General features: G+C 44.3%; 1 protein-coding gene across 1 annotated transcript; it reads right to left on the bottom strand.

The window, feature by feature from the left end:
* Nucleotides 1–4,856: 4,856 nt before the first annotated feature.
* On the bottom strand, nucleotides 4,857–11,844 carry LOC128835642 (complement receptor type 2-like). The gene is made up of 4 exons (XM_054025224.1): nucleotides 11,793–11,844; nucleotides 11,343–11,537; nucleotides 10,213–10,329; nucleotides 4,857–4,876 (listed from the first exon to the last, which is right to left on the bottom strand). Exons 1-4 carry the CDS (start codon nucleotides 11,842–11,844, stop codon nucleotides 4,857–4,859), a joined length of 384 nt encoding a protein of 127 aa, XP_053881199.1.
* Nucleotides 11,845–21,965: the final 10,121 nt, after the last annotated feature.

Below are 21,965 nucleotides of genomic sequence, written 5' to 3'. Positions count from 1 at the left end.
GACTACATAGCAACATGCTACTTGCAAGTCATCTTAATATTGGATTTGTTTTATTCTGGCAGTACAAGCCCATTTCAAATGAGAGTATCTTTTCTTGGGAACTTCCAACACTAAATATTATTCAAAAGATTTTACTAATTGGGCTTCCAAATACAATATTACTGTCAACAAGCACCAGGCTTGATGGTCATGACAAAAGTGCAATACATCACAACAAGCATAAGTGTTGCTTCAGAGGGATAGTATCCAATAGCTCACGACTTGAATTATATTGTGCTTGAGCACAACAACTGGTCAATGTACCTCCTCTAAAAAAGCATAAAAGGATATCGAAGATAAAAGGAAAGCTGAAAGTGATACAAAGCAGAAAGGATCTCTAAAGTCAGTTACCTGTGTAGCTGGAGACAGCTCTAAATTAGCAGTTGTAGGATGCTGCACATCATCTCATTAGTTTAGACATGAGATGGGACACCATGTGCTGTTAAAGGCTTATGATCATTGGTCTTTGTTTACAGATGAAAGATTAAAATAAGCCTCAGCACCAGAATTCTCATTTACCCTACAAAAGATATTAGGCAGGTGCTTTGTTGAAATGTCCTGTAAGCTAAGAATGTTTATTACGTGGATGGGAAGATGGGAGTCTCTGCCTACACAGGTAACAAGCAATACTGCCATTTCTGAGAATGGTTATACAGTAGAAAGCAGGCTCCACAGCATTTAAGATATCTATAGCAAAGTTAGAGCTAAACAAAGAAATTTAGATTGAAACTAGATCTTGGGTGCAAATCAAAGGCACTTCAGAATCAATGGAATCCAAGGGAACTTCATATAAATGGCAGTTTTTCAAATAGTAACATTTTAAAGCCATTTTAAAAAGCTTTTACACAGTGTTAATTAGCAGCAAGACAAAATCTCCACTGTGAATGCTGTAGCAAGCAAAACTTGAACAGCAGATCAACAGGATTACGTTTTAAGTGAGCCATATTCACTTTTTACAAGCTTGAAAATGTTACAGACGATTCTGAAGACATTCTGGGCCTGAATCTCTGGGGGTCCATGGGAAAAAGCTCTGGGACACACACCTAGTTTGAGGATAACTCAAGTATTCCTATTTTGTTAATGGGAGAAGAAAATCAAAATAGAGAAGACACTTTGGGTTGGGGGATTGGGACAGACACACTAAGGCTGGAGATGCAGTTTCCAACTCGGGTAGACATAGCCCAGTGCTAGCATGCTAAAAACAGAAGTGTAGCTGTGGCGGCACGAGTGGCAAGACAGCCTTCCAAGTACAACGCCATTGCAGCTACACTTGTGTTTTTAGCATGCAGGCTCAATCCGAGTTAATGCAGGTATGTCTACACCTGAGCTCAAAGTTACATCTCCAGCTCCAGTGTAGACATGCACTAAGTTTCAGACCACCAGACACACCTCCTTCCCTCCCACTGGCCACGCTGAATGTGCCCTGATTTTTCCTTTTTACATGGATCTACAGTTTAAAAACGGAGCTTTAATTGTCCTTGGTTGTACAAAGGGAGTGATTTGTAGAAGCTGAAAAAGCTCTAGTGTCCCACTTTTAAAAGACTGGTATGTTGACAGGACAGAAATTGATTTCTATTATCTTAGAAAGAAGATTAAAGTATATAGTATGAAAAGGAGTGTGAGCAAAGTCCATCGATTCCCTACATTATAGCTGGGGACAGAGGAAAATGAGGTAGTGTAGAACCTTTTTGTACAGTGCTTTTGGGCTGCCTGTGCAGAATTTTTTTTGATCATTTATTCATTTTTCTATCTGTACTGATTTTAAAGTAATATTCTGAAAATTTAATCTAAACTGCTGAATTTATTAAGTTGTGCAAAAGTGACTATATGTAGTGAACCTCTGCCATGTCCTCCCCCCCCGCCCCGCCCGCCCGAGGCTGCTGAGGAGATGGGCTGAGGGTTAGCTGGATATTTAAGGGCAACTCTTTTGTGTGTAATACTAGAAAGTCCTACATTAAACATCCTATGTTAAAAAACATTAATAAGGCTGCAAAGTCAAGCACTCAGTTACAAACGGCAAGAATTAAGGCTGCCTGTACAACCTGAGTTGACCCCCATGTCCATACGCATGGTGATCAGTCTTTAGTTACACAATCACCTGCTGTTTTCTCCCCACAGGACCCCTGCCTCACTCAGTGCATACGACAGATATTACTCACTTAAGGAGCAGCTTATATTTTTTGTTTAGAAATGTGCTTAGAAGACTAACAGGGGATATGATCGAGGTCTCAAAAAATCATAAATGGCATGAACTAAGTGTTATTTACTCCCCCTCACATAACACAAGAATCAGGGGTCACCCAATGAATTTAATAGGCATCGGGTTTAGCACTAACAAAGAAGTACTTCACACAACAGAGTCAACATGTGGAACTTGTTGACAGGCCAAAAATCTACCTGGGATCACAAAAGAATTATGGTAGTTATGTCCATGGAGGATAGTTCCATCAATGGCTATTAGCCAAGATGCTTAGGGATGCAAGCCCATGCTCTGGGTGTCAGCACACTTGCCAACAGCTGAGACTGGGCAACAGGGAATCAATCTCTTGATCATTGCCCTGTTCTGTTCATTCCCTCTGAATCAACCAACAGTGGCCACTAGACTAGATGGACCATTGGTCTGACCCAGTATGGCCATTCTTATGTTGTGTTTTCTCCTGGTTGTACAGCTGTGGCCCCAGGCATTCTTTACTGCACACTCTTCAAACCCTGCTCTGAAGACAGACACATTAATTCCATTTCTGAATCACTTGGCTACATGGTTGTCACAGAACCCCTGTAAGATGAGGGGATATCTTCATGCGCATAAAAATTAAGCACATGTGGAAGTGCTGACAGGATTGGGGCTTGAGTTTCCACAGCTGCAGGGCTGGGATTTGGGGTGGGGGGATGGTTCAGGCAATTAAGCATGTGTTAGTTTTGCTTTGTGTAAGGTGGGGTTACTCAGCTTAGCAAAACACATTAGGATGTAAAGATATAAAACAAAAAAAACAAACAAAAACCAAACAAACCACAAAACAGTTCTATCCTAAACTTTCAGCATCCAATACAGATTTCTGCACAACACAAGATGTTTTCCAATAAAAGCAAATACAACAAATATGGTATTCAGCAGCAGTGTTTTTCTTAATGCAGACTAAATTTTCCTGGAATGGCAAAGTAGCATTACATGGAGCATGGCCAAGTTAGAGAAAATAGTCCATTTAATTCACTTAAAAGTTTCTGCACTTGGCTGCTGATAAAAAAAAATTTGAGATGTGATCCTAGAAAAGCCTCTAGGTATAGTTGGGAAGTGTCACTGCTTCAGAGCTGCTGGTGAGTGCAGTTGTGGAGAGCCATGCCTTTGCTTTCTCCTGGCATGCAGGTATGTAAGAAAAGATACAGGCTGCTAAACTAAACAAAAAATCACGTAAAACCTCAGGCTATATTAGCACACACAGCAATTGAACGACTACAGGAAAGAAATGGTGAACTACTCTGAAGAATTAGTGAGACATCAGGATCTTGTTTTGGCTCACCCTTTTCCCCCAAAGCAAGCTTTGTAGGTCACAATGGCAACAATTCCACCAGCCACCAATAAACCAATGACGACTCCTTGATGGAAAAAAGGAAACAGTAACCTGGTGATAACTATCAACTAGAACATTTATGGTGAAATCCAGCAAAAATTCACAAGTCTGGAATCCACTTGCACCAACGTCATCAACACCAAGATTATTCAAAGGTGAGTTTCCCATGCAGGGCCGGTTCTAGGTACCAGCAAAACAAGCTGGTGCTTGGGGCGGCACATTTTTAGGGGCGGCATGGCCGGCGCCAGAATGCCGCCCCCAATAATGTGCCCCGGCCGCCCTAGCTCACCTCAGCTGCTGCTGCCATGGCGTGCGAAACAGCTGATTCGCCCGCCGCTGCTCCCCCTCCCTCCCAGACTTGAGAGCCTGGGAGGGAGGGGGAGAAGCGGCGCCCGCACCACGGCCACTCGGAGTCTCTCTCGGAGGGGAGACCCCGAGTGGCCGCAGCGCGGGCGCCGCTTCTTCCCCTCCCTCCCTCCTAGGCTTGAGAGCCTGGGGGGAGGAGGCAGGGTTGGGGATTTGGGGAAGGGGCGGAGTTGAGGCGGGGCCGGGGTAATTAAAGAACGGGGGGGGCAAAATTGTTTTTGCTTTGCGCGGCAAAAATCCTAGAGCCGGCCCTGTTCCCATGAGTGCTTTAATGATGGTTTCTCTACTGAAGATCTCATATAAAGATTTCAGCCAAAATGCTATTCTTCTGAGAGAAAATTGAACAGAGACATTAACAAAATGTCCAATATTAGGGGAAAAAAAAAAAAAAGTCACAGGACTAAAACCTCCCTTCAAAATGGAGAGAAAGTTCCAGCTCTGGAACTAGAAAGGCAGAACAGTGAAATGTTATCCTACACTGTCAACTCCCAATGTCGTGTTTCTTTTCCGTTGCTTTTTCCATTCCCAGACATACACATGCAGTTTGCAGTAGTACCCTTATCCAAAACAGACCTACATAATTGAGCTTCTAGGGGTAAGATCTTTAATTCCCACTTCGACATCATATAAACCTGAATATAACAGCACTGGTTTGTGTACTCTCTTGGATGGTTGTTCTTCTGAATATAACAGTTAAGATGGAATATCAGCAGGCGACTCGGTTTAGGTAAATATTAATAAATCACAAGTTTATACAGATAGTCTAAATAAATGGATTTTTACCAGAAGTTGACCCATGGTAGATTGAATCTGGAGAAAACTGAGTGGGGAGCAGGGCAGAGTACAACAGCCATTAACATCTCTGAATAAAGAGGACAGTGATCAATTGTTCCCAACCTCCACTGGAAGGCAGGAGAAGAAGTAATGGGCTTAATCTGCAGCAAGGGTGATTTAGGTTAGATATTAGGAAAAACTTTGTAACTAACGGCAGTTAAGCACTGAATAAGCTTCCAAAGGAGGCTGTGGAATCCCCATCACAGGGGATTTTAAGGACAGATTGGACAAACCCCTGTCCGGGATGATCTAGGTTTACTTGGTCCTGCCTCAGCACAGGGGCTGGACTTGATGGCCTCTTGAGGTCCCTTCCAGGCCTATAGTTCTTGGATTCTTTAAGTCAAGCATCTGCCTCATGAGCTTTTACATGGCACCACCAGACAGGACATAATACAGCAGGGGTAGGCAACCTATGGCACGCGTGCTGAAGGCATCACACAAGCTGATTTTCAGTGGCACTCACACTGCCCGGGTCCTGGCCACCGGTCCGGGGGGCTCTGCATTTTAATTTAATTTTAAATGAAGCTTCTTAAACATTTTTAAAACCTTATTTACTTTACATACAACAATAGTTTAGTTATATATTATAGACTTATAGAAAGAGACCTTCTAAAAATGTTCAAATGTATTACCGGCACGTGAAACCTTAAGTTAGACTGAATAAATGAAGACTCGGCACATCACTTCTGAAAGGTTGCCGACCCATGTAATACAGTAACAGAAAAACTAGCTGCCCGGAGTAGATTCCTCATGTAGTGAAGCAGCGGGGAAAAAAATTGTATGAGATGAAGATAGTGGAACATTAAATATCTTACGCTATTACTGCATCTTACTACGTAAAGTTTGTGCATTGAATTATTTTTTAAATTTTAAGTTACTTACCAATAGTAATCATGGTACCAGTGTTCGGCCCTAGAAAGAAAAAATGCAAGGTGAGCTGAAGTGTGAAGTTATATGAATGCCAGCTAACTACAGGAATCCATTGATGAATGTTGCACCAATATGCAATACCTGAAGTCACACTCTAAATTTAACAAATAGACTCTAATTAATACCATCATGCAAATTACAGAATTTACAAGACATATTGGAAACCATGATCTGACCCCTAGATAATCCAATATTGAAAGAAGAAAGGCAGCTTTTCCAGGTATTTTATTACTTGTACATTATAACAGAGACATGATGACAGACCTGAGAATTGATAGGGCAAATCCTCTATAAAGATTTCCTCCATTATGAATGAATGCTCTCATTTGCAGAATTCTTGCACATCCTTCCGAGACCAGAGGGCCCTCCCCTCCACACACTGTCAGGATCTCATCTGCCAAATTCTGCACTGACCTGAAGAACAGCTCTGGGGAAGCTTGAAAGCTTGTCTCTCACCAACAGAAGTTAATCCAATAAAAGATATTACCTCACCCACCTTGTCTCTAATATCCTGGGACCGACGTGGCTACAACAAAACACTGCACACAAATTCTGCACTGGTCAGCCATATTTTTATCTACAGCGAAAGTCACTAGAGGTTGAGTGTTTGGATCAGCTACCACAAAACATGCCTCAACATGTAGCCAGAGGAGCCTTAAAAACCTCTAAGGATGGAGATTTCACCACCTCCCTAGGTAACCCATTCCAGTGCTTCACCACCCTCCTAGTGAAATAGTGTTTCCTAATATCCAACCTAGACCTCCCCCACTGCAACTTGAGTCCATTGCTCCTTGTTCTGTCATCTGCCACCCTTGAGAACAGCAGAGCTCCATCCTCTTTGGATGCCCCCCTTCGGGTAGCTGAAGGCAGCTGCTATCAAATACCCTCTCACTCTTCTCTTCTGCAGACTAAACAAGCCCAGTTCCCTCAGCCTCTCCTCATAAGTCATGTGCCCCAGCCCTAATCATCTTCAGTGCCCTCTGCTGGACTCTCTCCAACTTGTCCACATCCTTTCTGTAGTGGGGGGGGGGCCCAAAACTGGACGCAATACTCCAGATGTGACCTCACCAGTGCCCAATAGAGGGGAATAATCACTTCCCTCGATCTGCTGGCAATGCTCCTATTAATGCAGCCCAATATGCCGTTAGCCTTCTTGGCAACAAGGGCACACTGCTGACTCATATCCAGCTTTTCGTCCGTTGTAATCCCCAGGTCCTTTTCTGCAAAACTGCTGCTTAGCCAGTCAATTCCCAGCCTGTAGCGGTGCATGGGATTCTTCCTTCCTAAGTGTAGGACTCTGCACTTGTCCTTGTTGAACTTCAGATTTCTTCTGGCCCAATCCTCTAATTTGTCTAGGTCCCTCTGTATTCTATCCCTACCCTCCAGTGTATCTACCACTATTCCCAGTTTAGTGTTATCTGCAAACTTGCTGAGGATGCAATCCACACCATCCTCCAGATCATTAATGAAGATGCTGAACAAAACAGGCCCCAGGACCAACCCACTCCACTTGATACCGTCTGCCAACTAGACATCAAGCTGTTGATCACTACCCATTGAGCCAATCTAGCCAGCTTTCTATCCACCTTATAGTCCATTCATCCAAACCATACTTCTTTAACTTGCTGGCAAGAATACTGTGGGAGACTGTCAAAAGCTTTGCTAAAGTCAAGATATATCATGCTTTCCCCATATCCACATAGCCAGTAATCTCACAGAAGGCAATCACCCTTCTATCGTGGCTACAAAGAACCCTTTCTTTATAACCTTCGAAGGTCTTCTTAATCTCCAATGCAGTTTCAGCTAGCCTTCCACAAACTCTACTAAACAGACCATTTTGGGATGTTCCCTCGGACTGGTTTCATTGCTTATTTTGACTAAGCAAGTAAGCATCCCAAACAGCTAGTTGTTTGAGAGTTTGTGCAGACAGAACAACGTATAAGTGGGGAAATGGTTACTCAACTGTGCTGTAACTGTTCAAGACGTGTTGCACAGGTTTATTCCATGTTAAGTGTGCACATGCCTCAGACACATGAGCCAGAGAATTTTCTGTAGGGATGCCAGTCAGTATACCATGGAGTTGGGGCTCAGAGTCAATTTAAAGAGGGATTGTAGGAAACACCTTCCCAAAGCCTGCACCATCAGTAGAAGCTGTCGTGATGGCATAATGCTTGGTGAAAGTATGAACTGAGAAACAAGGAGCAGCTCTGCACATGTCCAACACAGGGACATTCTTCAAAAAGGGCTATTGAGAGGGCTTGTGCTCTTATGGAGTGCGCTGAAACCTTTGAAGGTGGTATGGATTTAGCAGCATCCTAACACATGATTATGCAGGTCGTAATCCAGTTAGGGATGGTTGGGGCTAAAACTGCCTGCCCCTTCATCCTTTCTGCTTATGCAAAAGATGTGGAGTCTTATCCAAATAAAAGGCAAGTCAATGGTCTGGTTAAGAGAGTTCAGATGCAAGAGGCTGGAGAAGTAAATGAAGCACATTGGATGTTCCCTGGGACCAGAAATGCATCCGTGAGAGATCCCAGACCGTAACTCACTCTGGAACAGAACTGATGGCACTTCCTGCTCTGCAGTGCATGGGGAACTTCCATGGTGGACCTAAGACTGGAATATTGATCTCTCTTAGTTTTCAGAGACCATTTGTGATCCATCCTGAATCATCTGGTAAGGAGTTCTGCCAGGCAATTCTGTATCCCAAGAAGCTGGGAGGTGTTGAATGTTACTGCATTCTGTACACACGAATTCCAAAGACTGACTTCTTTCTGGAATTGCTGGGTGACCCCGGCATACCCTTGTTCGTTTAGGTAAAAGCCTGCCATGGTGTTCTCCAATAGGACTTAAACCATCTTGCCTTTGATATAGGGTAGGAACACTGACAAGCTTTGAAGATTGCCTCAAGTTCCAGGGCATTTATATGTAGGGAGAACTCTTGAATCCATCAGATGTCCCAGCAATCATAGGCAAAGTCTTAGAGCGGTGTGTGTGTGTGTGTGTGTGTGTGTGTGTGTGTCCAGTGCCTGTGCCCTAGTACTTACGGAGGAACTGGAAGCTAGCAGAGTAATGGTGGTCTCTCCATTGATCAGACCTAGGCAAATATTGCCAGGGCCAATTGTACCAGAGATGGTATCGAGGCCAGTGCCCAGGCAAGTATTGTGGATAGGACTGATGCAGCAACCTGCACAGCAGTCTGAAGGAACAGAGAATCTGGCACCAACTAGCACAGGAGATCTTAAGCTGCAGCATATGCGTCTAATGTCTTCGGTACCAACAATGCTGATTGAACCTCTGGGAGCAGCTGTGCCAAGTGGAGGTGATTCCCAGCCCAAAATAATAGACGTACTGGTCTCAACAGCACAGTGGTTGGTACTGGAGTCACCAACTCTCTGGGTTGTAGGTCTCATAACAGTAACAGAGAACTTTGAGCCAGGGCAGGTCTCAAAGGACTATTCATAAGGAAGTCTAGCAACCTCACCTCCATATTTTTGGGTCCTCTTTTTGAAGGCCCTACATATCTGGCACTTTTCTCTGATATGACCCCCTCCCAGTCACTTCAAGTGCTGGGAAGGTGAATAAATAACAGGTAGTGCTACCCTGCCAATGCAACAGTGCATAAAACTGGGTGACTTCTGCATGCTAACACTCCAGTTCTGAGCAACTGCCTGGATGAGAAACCAAGAAAATGTTTAAGAAAATAATCCTAACAGGTCAGTGAGTGCTACAAATTCATTAGAGGAAAAATCCTGTGAGCAGGGCTCACTGGAGACTGACTACTTACCATAGGCAGTGAGAAATAGCGGATGGGAGCTAGGGCAGCTTGGTAGGGCAATGAGGCAGCTCAGGGCACATGCACGGCTCCAATGGGTACCATTTCCTTGTTGCTCGAATGCATCACTAACCTCAGGTGGGAGCTGCTAAACCTCTCCTGAATGCATCATCCTATGGGCCCTCATGAGGAAAGTTACACATGCTCACAGCTCAGGACAGCTAGTAAGCTGTTTCAAGTGCATTTGAGAAGAGGATGCAAGGAAGGTTGTGCTCTAAAACCTGAGAGAGAACACTACTTATAGTAGCGATTGTGAATGACAAAATTCCAGAACTTAGAGATGAAAAGTACTGTGTGAAATTCACACTTCCATTTTCAGTCTTGTAGAAACTACATGCTAAATGTCTGGACGCTTTAAATAGCCAAAAGTTCTTCCAACACACCTGAAGTATCTTCTGTTCCTCCTGGAGGGGAAGTTGTAGGTGTAGTAGGTGTTGTAGGTGTAGTATGTGTTATGCCTATGACAAAAAAGGGACACAGACACTCAAACTTTACATCATTCTAACATGGCTACTCAAAAGCAATAAGCTTCCTAAATATTAGCAAATAAGACTCAACACAATTGCTTATACTTACGTAAACAGGTGGGCAAAGATGGAACCCATGAATTGTTAGCTTCACATTTAACTAAACTGCTACCATTCAGAGTATAGCCAGAATCGCATTCAAATATTACTGTATTTCCATATGAATAGTCAGGTCCAAACCCAGATTGCTTTTTCCCATTTTTGACTTCAGGCTCTGGACACCTGACCACTGAAAAATTAAGAGTACCAGCATAAGAATGTTTTGCACAGGAAGCAGTTAGAGGAACAAAGAAAAAGCCTCGATACTTGACTACAGCAGATATGAAAATGTATTTTGAAATAAAGTTACACAACTTTCAATCTTTCCCTTTAAAAAGATGTTAGTCTACATACAGCACAGCACCCAACTGTATGGCTATGAGGCCCATCTCTTCTCCCCCGCCCCCCACCCCACAATGAATTGCATCAGGAATTTGGGTCAAGCTATAAGTGACCTACATTCAATGACATTCTGGAACTGAACTTTGCTGCTTTTGGGGGAGTTAATATTAAGTAGCGAGGTGACCAACCTGCCTAATGCCTCTGAAAAAGCTTCCATCCCAGCTGTTACGCTGGGTAACTCTGCAAGAATAAAACCAAGTTGTTGCAGCTGCTTGAGTACCAAGTACATAAATGCATCGTTAGCTAAATGCAATAGTGTGTGTGAGCACTGCCATCGCCCAAATGAGGATTGTACAATGACCTTTATTTCCCCCTCCTAAGAACTTTATGGCTGGGATATGAACTCGCAGAAGCCTGAGCCTTCACTGCCAAGGAGCCCTCCCAGAGAGTTCTGAAAAATATGGTCCCCAAACAATCCTGCTTCTAAGGCTCTCTCTCTCCTTCCTCTCCCCTTTAGCACGGAGTAGTAGGGTACTGGCATAAAAGCAAAACCTTAGTTCAAGAGTTTAACTCCACCTAAAATCAACCGTTTGTGACATGAGAATTAACTGTAATATTTGAACACTGAAGAGACAAAAAATACAGGATGGATTACAGGCAAAACTGTTTCCAGGAATGATTTATGAAGTGTCCGTCATTCTTTAGTTTTCCAACAGTAACTAGATTTCATGATATGTATTCAGGGGGACTAAGCACTAACTGAATTTCCTCAGGTTTATGGGTTTACTTAGCAATCAAAATATAGCTTTTCCTGGGAGGAGATAGTAGAATAAGAAGGGGATAAAAACTGATGCTACTAACCTTTGCATTCAGGGGCAGGCCCACTCCACTCTCCATTGACATTATCTTTTGTTGTACAATGAATGGAGGCCTCTCCAATAAGAGAGAAGCCCTGGTCACATTTGTAAGTTACTGCTGAGCCATAGGGAAACTCTTGTTCACTCTGACCAGTATGGGATCCATTGGTGACATCAGGAGGTGGAGGACAAGGTATTGCTGAAGCAAAGAATGTCAACATGAAAATTAAAGTTTACACTGAAGGGAGTCTTCACTAAAAGTTGTCTCGGACCCCTTTCAAAAGCTATGTAGCCATTTGGAAGGGTACTTAACATTGCATTGTAACATTTGAAGCAAGACCCCTTTCAGATTTTGAAGGTTTTTCTGCTTTTAGGCTTGACCCAACCCAGTACGTCCATTGCTCAAGGAGCATGCTCCATAAAACACCAGCTCTGGAAGAAGACCTTAACAGACCGTGCCCCTTCCCAACGTTAGCCTCAGGGAGCCAGAACCTCTTCCCCGCCATCTCTAGAGCTAGTGTTGTTCCACCAGCAGAAAACTAAGCTAGGACATTGCTTGTAGCAGCAGCTGATTCCAGACTGGACTATCAGCAGCATGATTGACAGACCAAGCCCAGAAAGCATCCAAGAGATCAAATTAAGGTAGAGGCAATTTAATTGTGATTCACTCCCAAAGAGCCTCAGATTTCAAGTGGATAGTCAGATTTAGGAAGGGTCAAGACTTTTTGAAGTCATTTTCATGCCTTTTACTTAGGGCTTGGCTACACTTCCAGATGTAGAGCGCCAGGAGTTAAACCGGCCCTTAGAGACAGCAGCAGGGAAAGTGCTGCCGTGTGTTCACACTGTCAGGTGCAAGCGCAGTAGCGTGGCCACATTAGCAGCTCTTGCAACGCCACAGAGAGCAGTGCATTGTGGTAGCTATCCCAGTGTGCAAGTGGCTGCAGCGTGCTTTTCAAGTGTGGGGGAGAGGGGAGTGTGACAGGGAGTGTGTTGTGTGTATGTGGAGGGAGAGACTGTGTTTTGGGGGACAGAGAGTGTGTCAGCATGCTGTCTTGTAAGTTCAGACAGCGGCAAGGGGAAGGAGGAAAACCCTGACATCAGCCCCCACCCCCAGCGCCTCTCTCTCTCTCACACACACACCCCCACACACCCCCACACACACCCCTGCCTCTGCAGCAGGAACATTCCACAGTAATGGTTTGCTTTGTGTTCTGGAGCAGATAAGCATGCCGGCTGTCAGAAATGGAGCTTTGAAAGGGGATATCCACATGCCTGCAGCTGAGTTCAAAACAATGAACAGAGTGGGCACTTGACTTTAGGGGATTATGCTTGGAGGTCAATCACAGCGCAGTAATGCAACTTGTCCTCCACACTGACACCCTGGCGTTTCAGCCAGGGCAAAGCAAGCTCTATGCTTCTCGTGGAGGTGGATTACTAGGGGTGCTCCAGCTGCAGAGTCCAGGCGCTATAAGGGCCTTGCCAGTGTGGACACCTCAGGAGTGAGGGCGCCCGAGGCTGATTTAATGCGCTCTAACTTGCAAGCGTAGACAAGGCTTTAGTGAACAACAGGATTACACAGATACAATAGCGAAGAGGAGCCATGAGGCCTGTTGGACTATGCACATGAAACAGTGCCAGGTGAACAATCTAAAAGGGACTTAAAAAAATTATGGATATATATATATATATATATATATAGATATAGCTATAGATATATAGATATAGATTCTGTAGGAGTCATCCAAACACCATGGTGAACCACAGTATGATTTCATTCCTCCCCCCAACTCAACTGTCATTTGGATTAAATGCCAAAGTAAGAACAGAGACTCCTCAGAAGCACCAGCTATGTTGCATCATCTCCAGATGTGAACCGTTCTTAAAACCATTAGATTAGTTTACCTTCGCAAAGTGGAAGCTCCTTATCCCAATCAACTCCATTTCCCAGAACCACACATTGGGCAGAAGTCGGCCCATTTAATCTGTACCTAAAGAAAGAAAAAGGGTTCAGGTTTGTTACTCATGTAAGCAAAGATCTAGTTAACCATCCAGAAAGATAGAACATGGTTTCTTTCTGCCAGTAGGTGGAGACAAACCATTGAAAAAGGGACACATCTAACACCATAGGACCAAGGAACACTAGGGCTATGTCTACACTTGCCATTTAAAGGGCAAAATGTCCCTTTTTTGTAGTGAAACTTAGAAGTTTCACCACAAAAAGAAAACCACCTTTACGAGAGACAGACAGTTCTTTCCGCTGTTCTTTTTGTGCTGTTATGAAAGTGAAGATACCTGTGTAAACACCTTTTGGCCTCCAGAGGATATCCCACAGTTCCAAAAGTCACCACTGTGGCCAGCATCTCCACTGCTCTGATGCCAGGTTAATGGATGTTAGCCCCTCCCTCTATAAGCCACAGGAAGTTTGAAACTATCTTTCCTTGTAGATGTGGCGGGAAAGCAGCCAGACAGCCTGGGGGTGGGGGTGGGGTTAAAAAAATGCTATGAAAGGAACAAGGAAGTAATGGGGCTGCTGGGATATGAAGCAGGGTAGCATGGGGAACTGAACAAGGACACAGAATGCCTTCTGCTCACACCCCCATCCCATAAGACCTAACGAGAAACCTGCACTGTGGGATAGCTGCCCTACAGCACTGCTCTCATCGTTGATGAAGTGCTGCTAGTATAAACACTAAGGCCATGTCTACACTACACATCTATATGGGTACAACTACCTTGCTCAGGGGTGTGAAAAATCCATACCCTTGAGTGACATTTATACTGCCCTAAACTCCCCACGTAAACAGCACTATGTCGACAGGAGAACTCCCGCCAACATAGCTACTGCCTCTTGGAGAGATGGATTAACTATGCTGACAGGAGAGACTCTCCCATCAGTATAGGAGCAGCTTTATATACAACAGTAGAGCTGCGCTGCTGTACGTGAAGGCCAGGCCCTGTGTAGTTAAAGGCAATAAAGAGCTACAAACCAGAGGATATAGATCCCAAAAGCGTTAGCAAGAGAGAGTCCTCGCTTCTGGGCTATGCTCATCAGATGCTTGGGAATACTTGTTAATCCTCAGCAAAGGGGAACAAATTACCCCTCTTCTAAATTAGAGATTTTTGCACTCCTATTGCCAAGAGGTGAAAGAAGACCCTACCACCTTTGCTACAGAACTCTTCAAATACCAAACACTACCCGGAACTTCCCATCCAGCACGTTATAGACAACATACCGCATGCCTGAAATAGCAACAACTGCTGTGGACCACATGCAACCACCTCACATCTTTGGATCTAGCCAAGGAATGGCAAAGTATCTGGACCTCATCCACTGTTCCAAACAAATACCCAGGAAACTAGTTATTTTACTGCTCACTGCTCACAGTGCTTTGACATGGAAAAAGGGTTTGGACTTGCTGAGTAGGAGACTGTCTCACATACGATGTTTCTAACATGTAGGAGGAAGTGTTGGAGCCGCTGACATTCTGCACCTTAGAGTCACTCTGCGTTTCTCTGCATAAGAACTAAAAACCTCTTCTCTGCCCTGTTGTGTCAGGCTGGCTCAGCTGAAGCAGCTCTTGTTACTTTTTCCTCCTACTTTTACCAATGCTGCCCCTGCTGGGCAGCCAGAAGCACTGCATCTTCAAGCCAATTCCCTGCAGCAGTCAGGCATTCCCCACCCAATGTATTCTGAGTTGGTTTCTTTTATGTCCTTCCTTTGAACCATCAGGGATGGCCATGGCTGAAGATGGGACACTGGATGGGAAAGGCCAGGACTCTGAGGTGGCATCAAGGACTCTCACCTCAGTGCTTGGCGGCTTGCTGGTTCTTGCTCACATGCTCAGGCTCTAATACGTGGGGTCGTTAAGAAATTTCCCCCCAGGTCAGATTGGCAGTGACAATGGGTTTTTTTTTTTTTTTCTTTTTTGCCTTCCTCTGTAGAATGTGAGTGCAGGTCACTTGCCAGGATTATCTCAATCTGTCTCACTTCAACATTTCCCTGCCATGACAGGGGCCCAAGGAATTTGTGCTCCTCAGGCCCTCCTAGTCTCTGCCCATGGCACATAATTGCTTAAGCACCTGAGCGCTGTAGTATTTTAGACTAGTTTGGTTGAGTTTAGTATGTGGGTCCCTGGGACGCGTTGGTGCCCTGTGATATACAGGACGTCAGACTGGATGATCTGGTGGTCTCTTCTGGCCTTAAGCTTTAAGACCTCAAAAATCCAAAACACACCTGCTCAGTGCAATGAAGCCACAAGTTATTTTTGATTCCCCAAGGCTTGGCCACATAACCCATATGAACAAAAGCAACAACTGCACTTGAGGCTATCCTGGGTAATACTGACAGCTATAAGGGAGGGACAGAAATATTTGCTATTGTGGAGCAGGAAGAGGTCTGCTTCTACCTGGTGTGGCATTTTATGGGCAATATTCTGCCACTAGCTCCCAGCACCCAGACAGAAACCCGTGTAACAAGGGAGAGATGGCACAGGTCAGTAAGTGCCACATGACCCCTCAATCTCATAACCCAATCCCTGCTAGATGATCTCCTGAAGACTCTAGGCTGGGATTTTAGACTCCCATCTCCCACTGAGCTAGTTTGGTGCCCATCTCCCACCTCCTTCAACTCCTTTGAAAATCGCAGGTGTAATTCTTAACAAGGGCCCAGCCCATGGCTACAGATTAATAGCACACCACTCACTTATGTTCTTGAAGTTACGCAGGCTTTCTACTCTCATTTTGCCAGACTTCACCAGCAGTTTTACACCAGTCTAAAGTTCTGTTAATTAGTCAAAAGAAACAACTTGCCACTCACCCTTCATTACAGGAGAAGTTTGCTGTTGCACCAAACCGGAGATCCGTGAAATGAACCCTGCCATTTTCTAGTTCTAGTTGTTTACACGGTCTTCCTAGAAGAGAACAAAGTTAATATTAGTGTTACTTCATATTACCTTAATGGGAGAAAGGGGATATGCTAACTTGTACCAAGTTTGTAACACACATTCAATACTGGGTTTTCTTTTAGTATAGTGAATTCAGTCTGACTGAATTCTATATTTCGTTATCAGGATAGAGCAACAATTTTTCAAAAAAAAAAAAAAAAAAAAAAGACAGACACTTACCACACCAAAGTGTTTTACTTTATTGCAGTATTTGTGATGCTCCCTATACTAATCAACAGGAAATATTATGAACATGATGAATTTAACCGCACCAAGCTGTAGCTGTCCAGTGTTCTGTGGCACCCACTTTAATGAAGTTAAAAGATGTGACATGGTAAGAACCAAGGTCATTAGGGAAACTAAAGAGGGTTAAAGCTTAGATGTCCTTTATTTTAGACCTCCATTTAAAGCTGACCCGCATAGGCAGAGTATCAAATTCCAGTAACTTCACTGGTGTGCACTGAACGCCTCCCAGTCACAGGAACATTGTGTGGACAATGGGGTCTCTGGTAGAGAAGAACTGCATTATTCTTAAGTTTAGATCTACTACTACGTAATGTCTTGTTCTAGAAAGGCAGGTATTCAGCACACGGCCCAAAAACTAGAAAGAAATGTGGTAAATCTATTCCTCAATAGGATTAAGAGGAGAGTATTCATCATGGAAGGCTGAAGTTACTGGAATTTTGTATTTTAGCTGCTCTTAAAGCAGTCTACACATATTAGGGAAGCATTCTGCCTTTTTAATTAAATACAGTCAACTACAAATAAAGAACTGTCCAAAATGTATTTAGAAAGTGTTTATGGATACCAGTGTCGAACTGTGAACCACTTACCCAATAGAAGAGAGATTCCTAACTGTGTCAAGATGGCTTGCACATCAGTTGAAATGGAAAAGCAACGAAGATACTCACCTACACAAAATTCAGGATCTACTGACCATGTTGAATTTTCAAGACATGTTACATAAGGAGACTTTCCAGAGCCCAACATGTATCCTGGGCGACAGGAGTATTTCAGTTTGGTTCCAACAGGATAGGAATTGTTCACTGGCCCAGACAGCTCAGCAAAACTCAATCTTGGAGGAGAACCACAAATGCCTAGCAATAGGGACAGACAAGGAAGGGGAAAAGTTAACTATGAAGGATATTCAGTAGTCTGTTGTAACAGAATACTCCTTTTTGAGATGCCACAAATGATTTTACTGGGGACAATTTGGATGTACTTGTTTTCATTACAGCCTTGAAGCTAGTTCACTGAATGGCCTTGATACAAAACTGCAGTACATTCAAATTTTACATTATTCACCATGTATACATCACCCTGAGCATGTCTGGTAATGCAAGGTAAGTACATTGTGCAAAACAGGACAGTCCTCCACCTCACAGGGCTTATGATCTAACGCAGGACAGCCTCAGAGACACTGTTGCAACCATACCAAGTGACATGAAAGGTGATGTACAGGGCAAAGGAGACCAAGGGAGCAATCTATAGAAGAGTACATGAAACATGTCTGGCATTAGAAACAAGTGAAAAGAGCTGGTGGAAAGCTCTCTCAGACAGCTGACTTACAGGTTCCATGCATTGCATGAGAAATATGAATGACCGGCATGAGGACAAGTGCCAATGAGAAGCAAAGTTGGGAAAGTAACTGAAATACTTCCTGATGTTTCTGTTGGTGCTAAACCTCTCACTGTGGAACTTGCTGACAGGCCAAAAGTCTAACTTGGATCACAAATGAATTAGTTATGTTCACGTTGGATAGTTCCATCAAAGGCTATCAGCCAAGATGCTTAGGGATGCAACCCCATGCTCTGGGTGTCAGCACACCTGCCAGCAGCGGAGAGTGGGCAACAGGGAATCAATCTCTTGATCATTGCCCAGTTCTGTTCATTCCTTCTGAATCAACCAACAGTGGCTACTAGACTAGATAGACCATTGGTCTGACCCAGTATGGCCATTCTTATCTTATGTTTTCTCCTTTACCTGGGCTTTCTTAAGGGCCATTTGGGGTCGTGTTCAGAGTAGGTTCTGCATAAAAAGGAGACTTACAAGAGGATACAGGAGCAACCCACTTATCTGAATGTGCTGAACAAAGCCACGCCACGCATGGAAAGACCTCAAAAGCAACAAAACAACTAGAGTGATTTTACAATGTTAGTTTGCAACAAAACATGCTAAAAAGACCCAGTCCCAAGACTGCTCCTTTTCTCTCCCCCATCGAAGGATCAAGCACTACCTCCTAGCACACTACTGACCTACGAAACAGACAAGCTATTTTACCCATTTTGTTTTCGTTAAGATTGCTATTGAGTTTGCACAGTGAAAAAAGTGTCCACATGCATTAGGTATATTACTCGTACGGCCATGCCAACAACTAACTCTTTGAACTAGAAGCCATCTACCCCTACACAAAATAATTAGTATTACAGTAGAGTTTTCAAGATAGATTATCTTCGGCCAAGTCAACGTACCTGGAGTGCCACACCCACTAGGAGCCTGTAAGTGTCTATTCCCTCGCTTGGCACATGGTCTCCCCCCCCCCTTCTCAAAAGCCATCCTCTCATCCCACCTATCCCTCCAAACTGTTCCCCTACCTCCCTTCGTTTGTAAGTTCTCCCAACACACCCCTGCCTTGTGTTTCTTCACTCCAACAGCATTCTTCACCCCCTCCAGCCTGGTTTGTCCCCTTCATTCCATCCTAACTTCTCTAACCAAGCTTATTAACTGCTCCTTCTCAGACCAGTCTCAGGCCTGTACTTCGCTTCATCCTCCTCTTCCTGTTAGAGGCAGTTGATCCTCTCAAGACTGTTTAACCTGGGCAATCCACAAGACTGTCACCCCTGGCTCTTTCCCCTCTGGCTGCCTCGGCAGAGTCTCTTGCAGGTTCCACCTCTTCACACTCTTCTTGGTCCCTCTTTGGGCGATTTCATCTGCTCACAGGATTTCAACCACCATTTCTATGTCGATTGCTTGCAAATTTACCTGTCTACTCCTTACTCATCTCAACCCATTCAATCCCACATCTCAGCCTGAGATCTCCTGGGATGTCTAAATTAGCCAAAATTGAAAATACACCAATAATGGTGACATATGAGGAACACAAGCCTATCTTGAGACTGCTGTATGTAACATCATGAATGTTATCTGAAAGTTAGTCAGCCTTTGACAGCATGCAAACCATCAGAGACCATTATATTGAGATGGACCGGATGATATGAGCCCCCAGACTATTCATAACATTATGTATCAATACATTTATTTGTGTTCCTGACTCACTAGAAGGATTTCCTGTGGAAACTGGATTAACTAGGGGGTGATGTAATGTAAAATCCCAAATCTGGTTATGTAGACAGCTCTGCCTTTTAAACCTTTCCTATGGAGAAAGGGGAGGTGGCTGGCTTTACCTGCTTTCAGGGAGGCCTGAAAAAAAAGTGGCAAGAACTTGGGTTGTCAGGGGCCATCTTGAACTGGTAGAGACCTTCATTTTGATTCAACATGACATTTGTCCAAGGGAGGACCCAACCCTGCTGAAGGGATGGAAGGACTTAAGTCTGCCAAGGTCCACAAAGGGCTGATGGGTGAATTCTGGTATGTTTAATATGCACATAAGCCTCTTTGTTTGATACGTTTTCTCCATATGATTTTGTCCTTAAATAAATGTACTCTGCTTTGAAAGAGCGTATTGGATTTTGGTTAACTATCATCATTATCCTTGTAGCACAGGGGCTAGGCATTTGTCTGACCCGCTTGGGATACCCAGTGGATTGCAGGGGAATGATGTGCTTGAAACGATGGCATAGAAGTTCACATATGCCAATGATTTGATACTTGCAACTCAGGTCTGTAGCTGTCAACAACGTGAAGTGACTTTTACACATCTGACTAATATCATGGAGGAGTACTACTTCCAAAAGTAGCAGTTGAGAAGCCAATCAGTAGTCTACTTCTCCTCTTAGCAGAATCGCACAAAACCACTGTCGAGTTTTGTGATAAAACTGAGTTACAACCCAGTCAACGTCTCAGTATCATTCTTGACTCTCACCTTCCATAACCATATCCAGAAAGTAGCCTCCAAAGCAAAGACTCACCTCAACATTGTCCAAAAAAAATAGCAGGAACAAGTTGGGGGATCTACAAATTGGTCCTTGTGTATTCAGTTGCAGAGTGCTGTGCCCAATGTGGACAAAAAGCTGCCACACCTAACTTGCGGATGGGCAGCTGAGTCAGACCATGTGAATCATCATAGGAACTTTAAAAATCAACTCTTCTACAATGGCTCTCTGTATTAGCCAACACTGAACCTCCAGCTATCCACTGAGATACAGCCATTGCACGTGAACTTAACACACCAAAGACTACCCGGAACTTCCCATCCAGCAGGTTATAGACAACATACCGCATGCCTGAAATAGCAACAACTGCTGTGGACCACATGCGGCCACCTCATCTCTTTGGATCTAGCCAAGGAATGGCAAAGTATCTGGACCTCATCCACTGTTCTAAACAAGCACATTAACACTGACCCCACATGCCGCCCTTGTGATTTCAATCTGCTACGCAGACTCTGGACCATACTCAACTGCACCTGAACAAACCACCCAAGATGCAGGTACTTGATGCACGAATGGAAAAATCAGAGACTCCCTTTCATGCGACTGTGGTGAGAACATCCAAACCACTGAACACCTCATAACACAGTGCCCCAAATATGGATTCAAAGGCAAAATGGATGATAGCCTCCTCTATGACACAGAGGAGGCCTTGAAATGCTTTATGGACTTAGAATTGCATCTGCAGATACCGTGAGTGAGGGGGGTAAAAAAGACAGGGGGGAGCTGTAGTCTAAATCTCCCAAGCTGGAGAGAGAAGGGATGCAGGTTGCTGCCAGAGAGAACTTATGGCTAGAGACCTGAGAGGATGTTCCTTGAGCAGACCCTATGCTCCATTGAGCAGACAATGGCTCCGTTCCACAGCTGCTTCTTGTAGCATTACAGCTACCCTATATAAAAGTCAAGCTCAGGGGTGGCCAACTTGAGCCTGAGAAGGAGCCAGAATTTACCAATGTACATTTCCAAAGAGCCACAGTAATACATCAGCAGCACCCACCCCCAATCAGCACTCCCCCTCCGCTCCCAGAGCTTCCCCCTCCCTCCCCGCACCTTCTGATCAGCTGTTTTGTGGCATGCAGGAGGTTATGGAGGGGGGGGGAGGAGCGAGGGCACGGCAGGCTCAGGGGAGGGAGGGGCCTATGACAGAGCCAGGCGTTGAGCAGTGAGCACCCCCTGGCACATTAGAAAGTTGGCGCCTGTAGTTCCAGCCCCGGAGTCGGTGCCTATACAAGGAGCCGCGTGTTAACTTCTGAAGAGCTGCATGTGGCTCCGGAGGCACAGGTTGGCCACCCCTGGTCAAGCTAAATTGCACATTTATTCTTGGTTAGGCATGAAACCATTAATCCTGCACATATTCACATTTGTAATAAGCAATCATAGAAGCATAGAAGATTAGGGTTGGAAGAGACCTCAGGAGGTCATCTAGTCCAACCTCCTGTTCAAAACAGGACCAATACCAACTAAATCATCCCAGCCAAGGCTTTGTCAAGCCGGGCCTTAAAAACCTCTAAAGATGGAGATTCCACCACCTCCCTAGGTAACCCATTCCACTGCTTCATCACCCTCCTAGTGAAA

The sequence above is a fragment of the Malaclemys terrapin genome, chromosome 4 (genome assembly GCF_027887155.1).
Source record: "Malaclemys terrapin pileata isolate rMalTer1 chromosome 4, rMalTer1.hap1, whole genome shotgun sequence".
Taxonomy (NCBI): Eukaryota; Metazoa; Chordata; order Testudines; family Emydidae; genus Malaclemys; species Malaclemys terrapin.
This window is presented reverse-complemented; position numbering and strand designations above follow the sequence as displayed.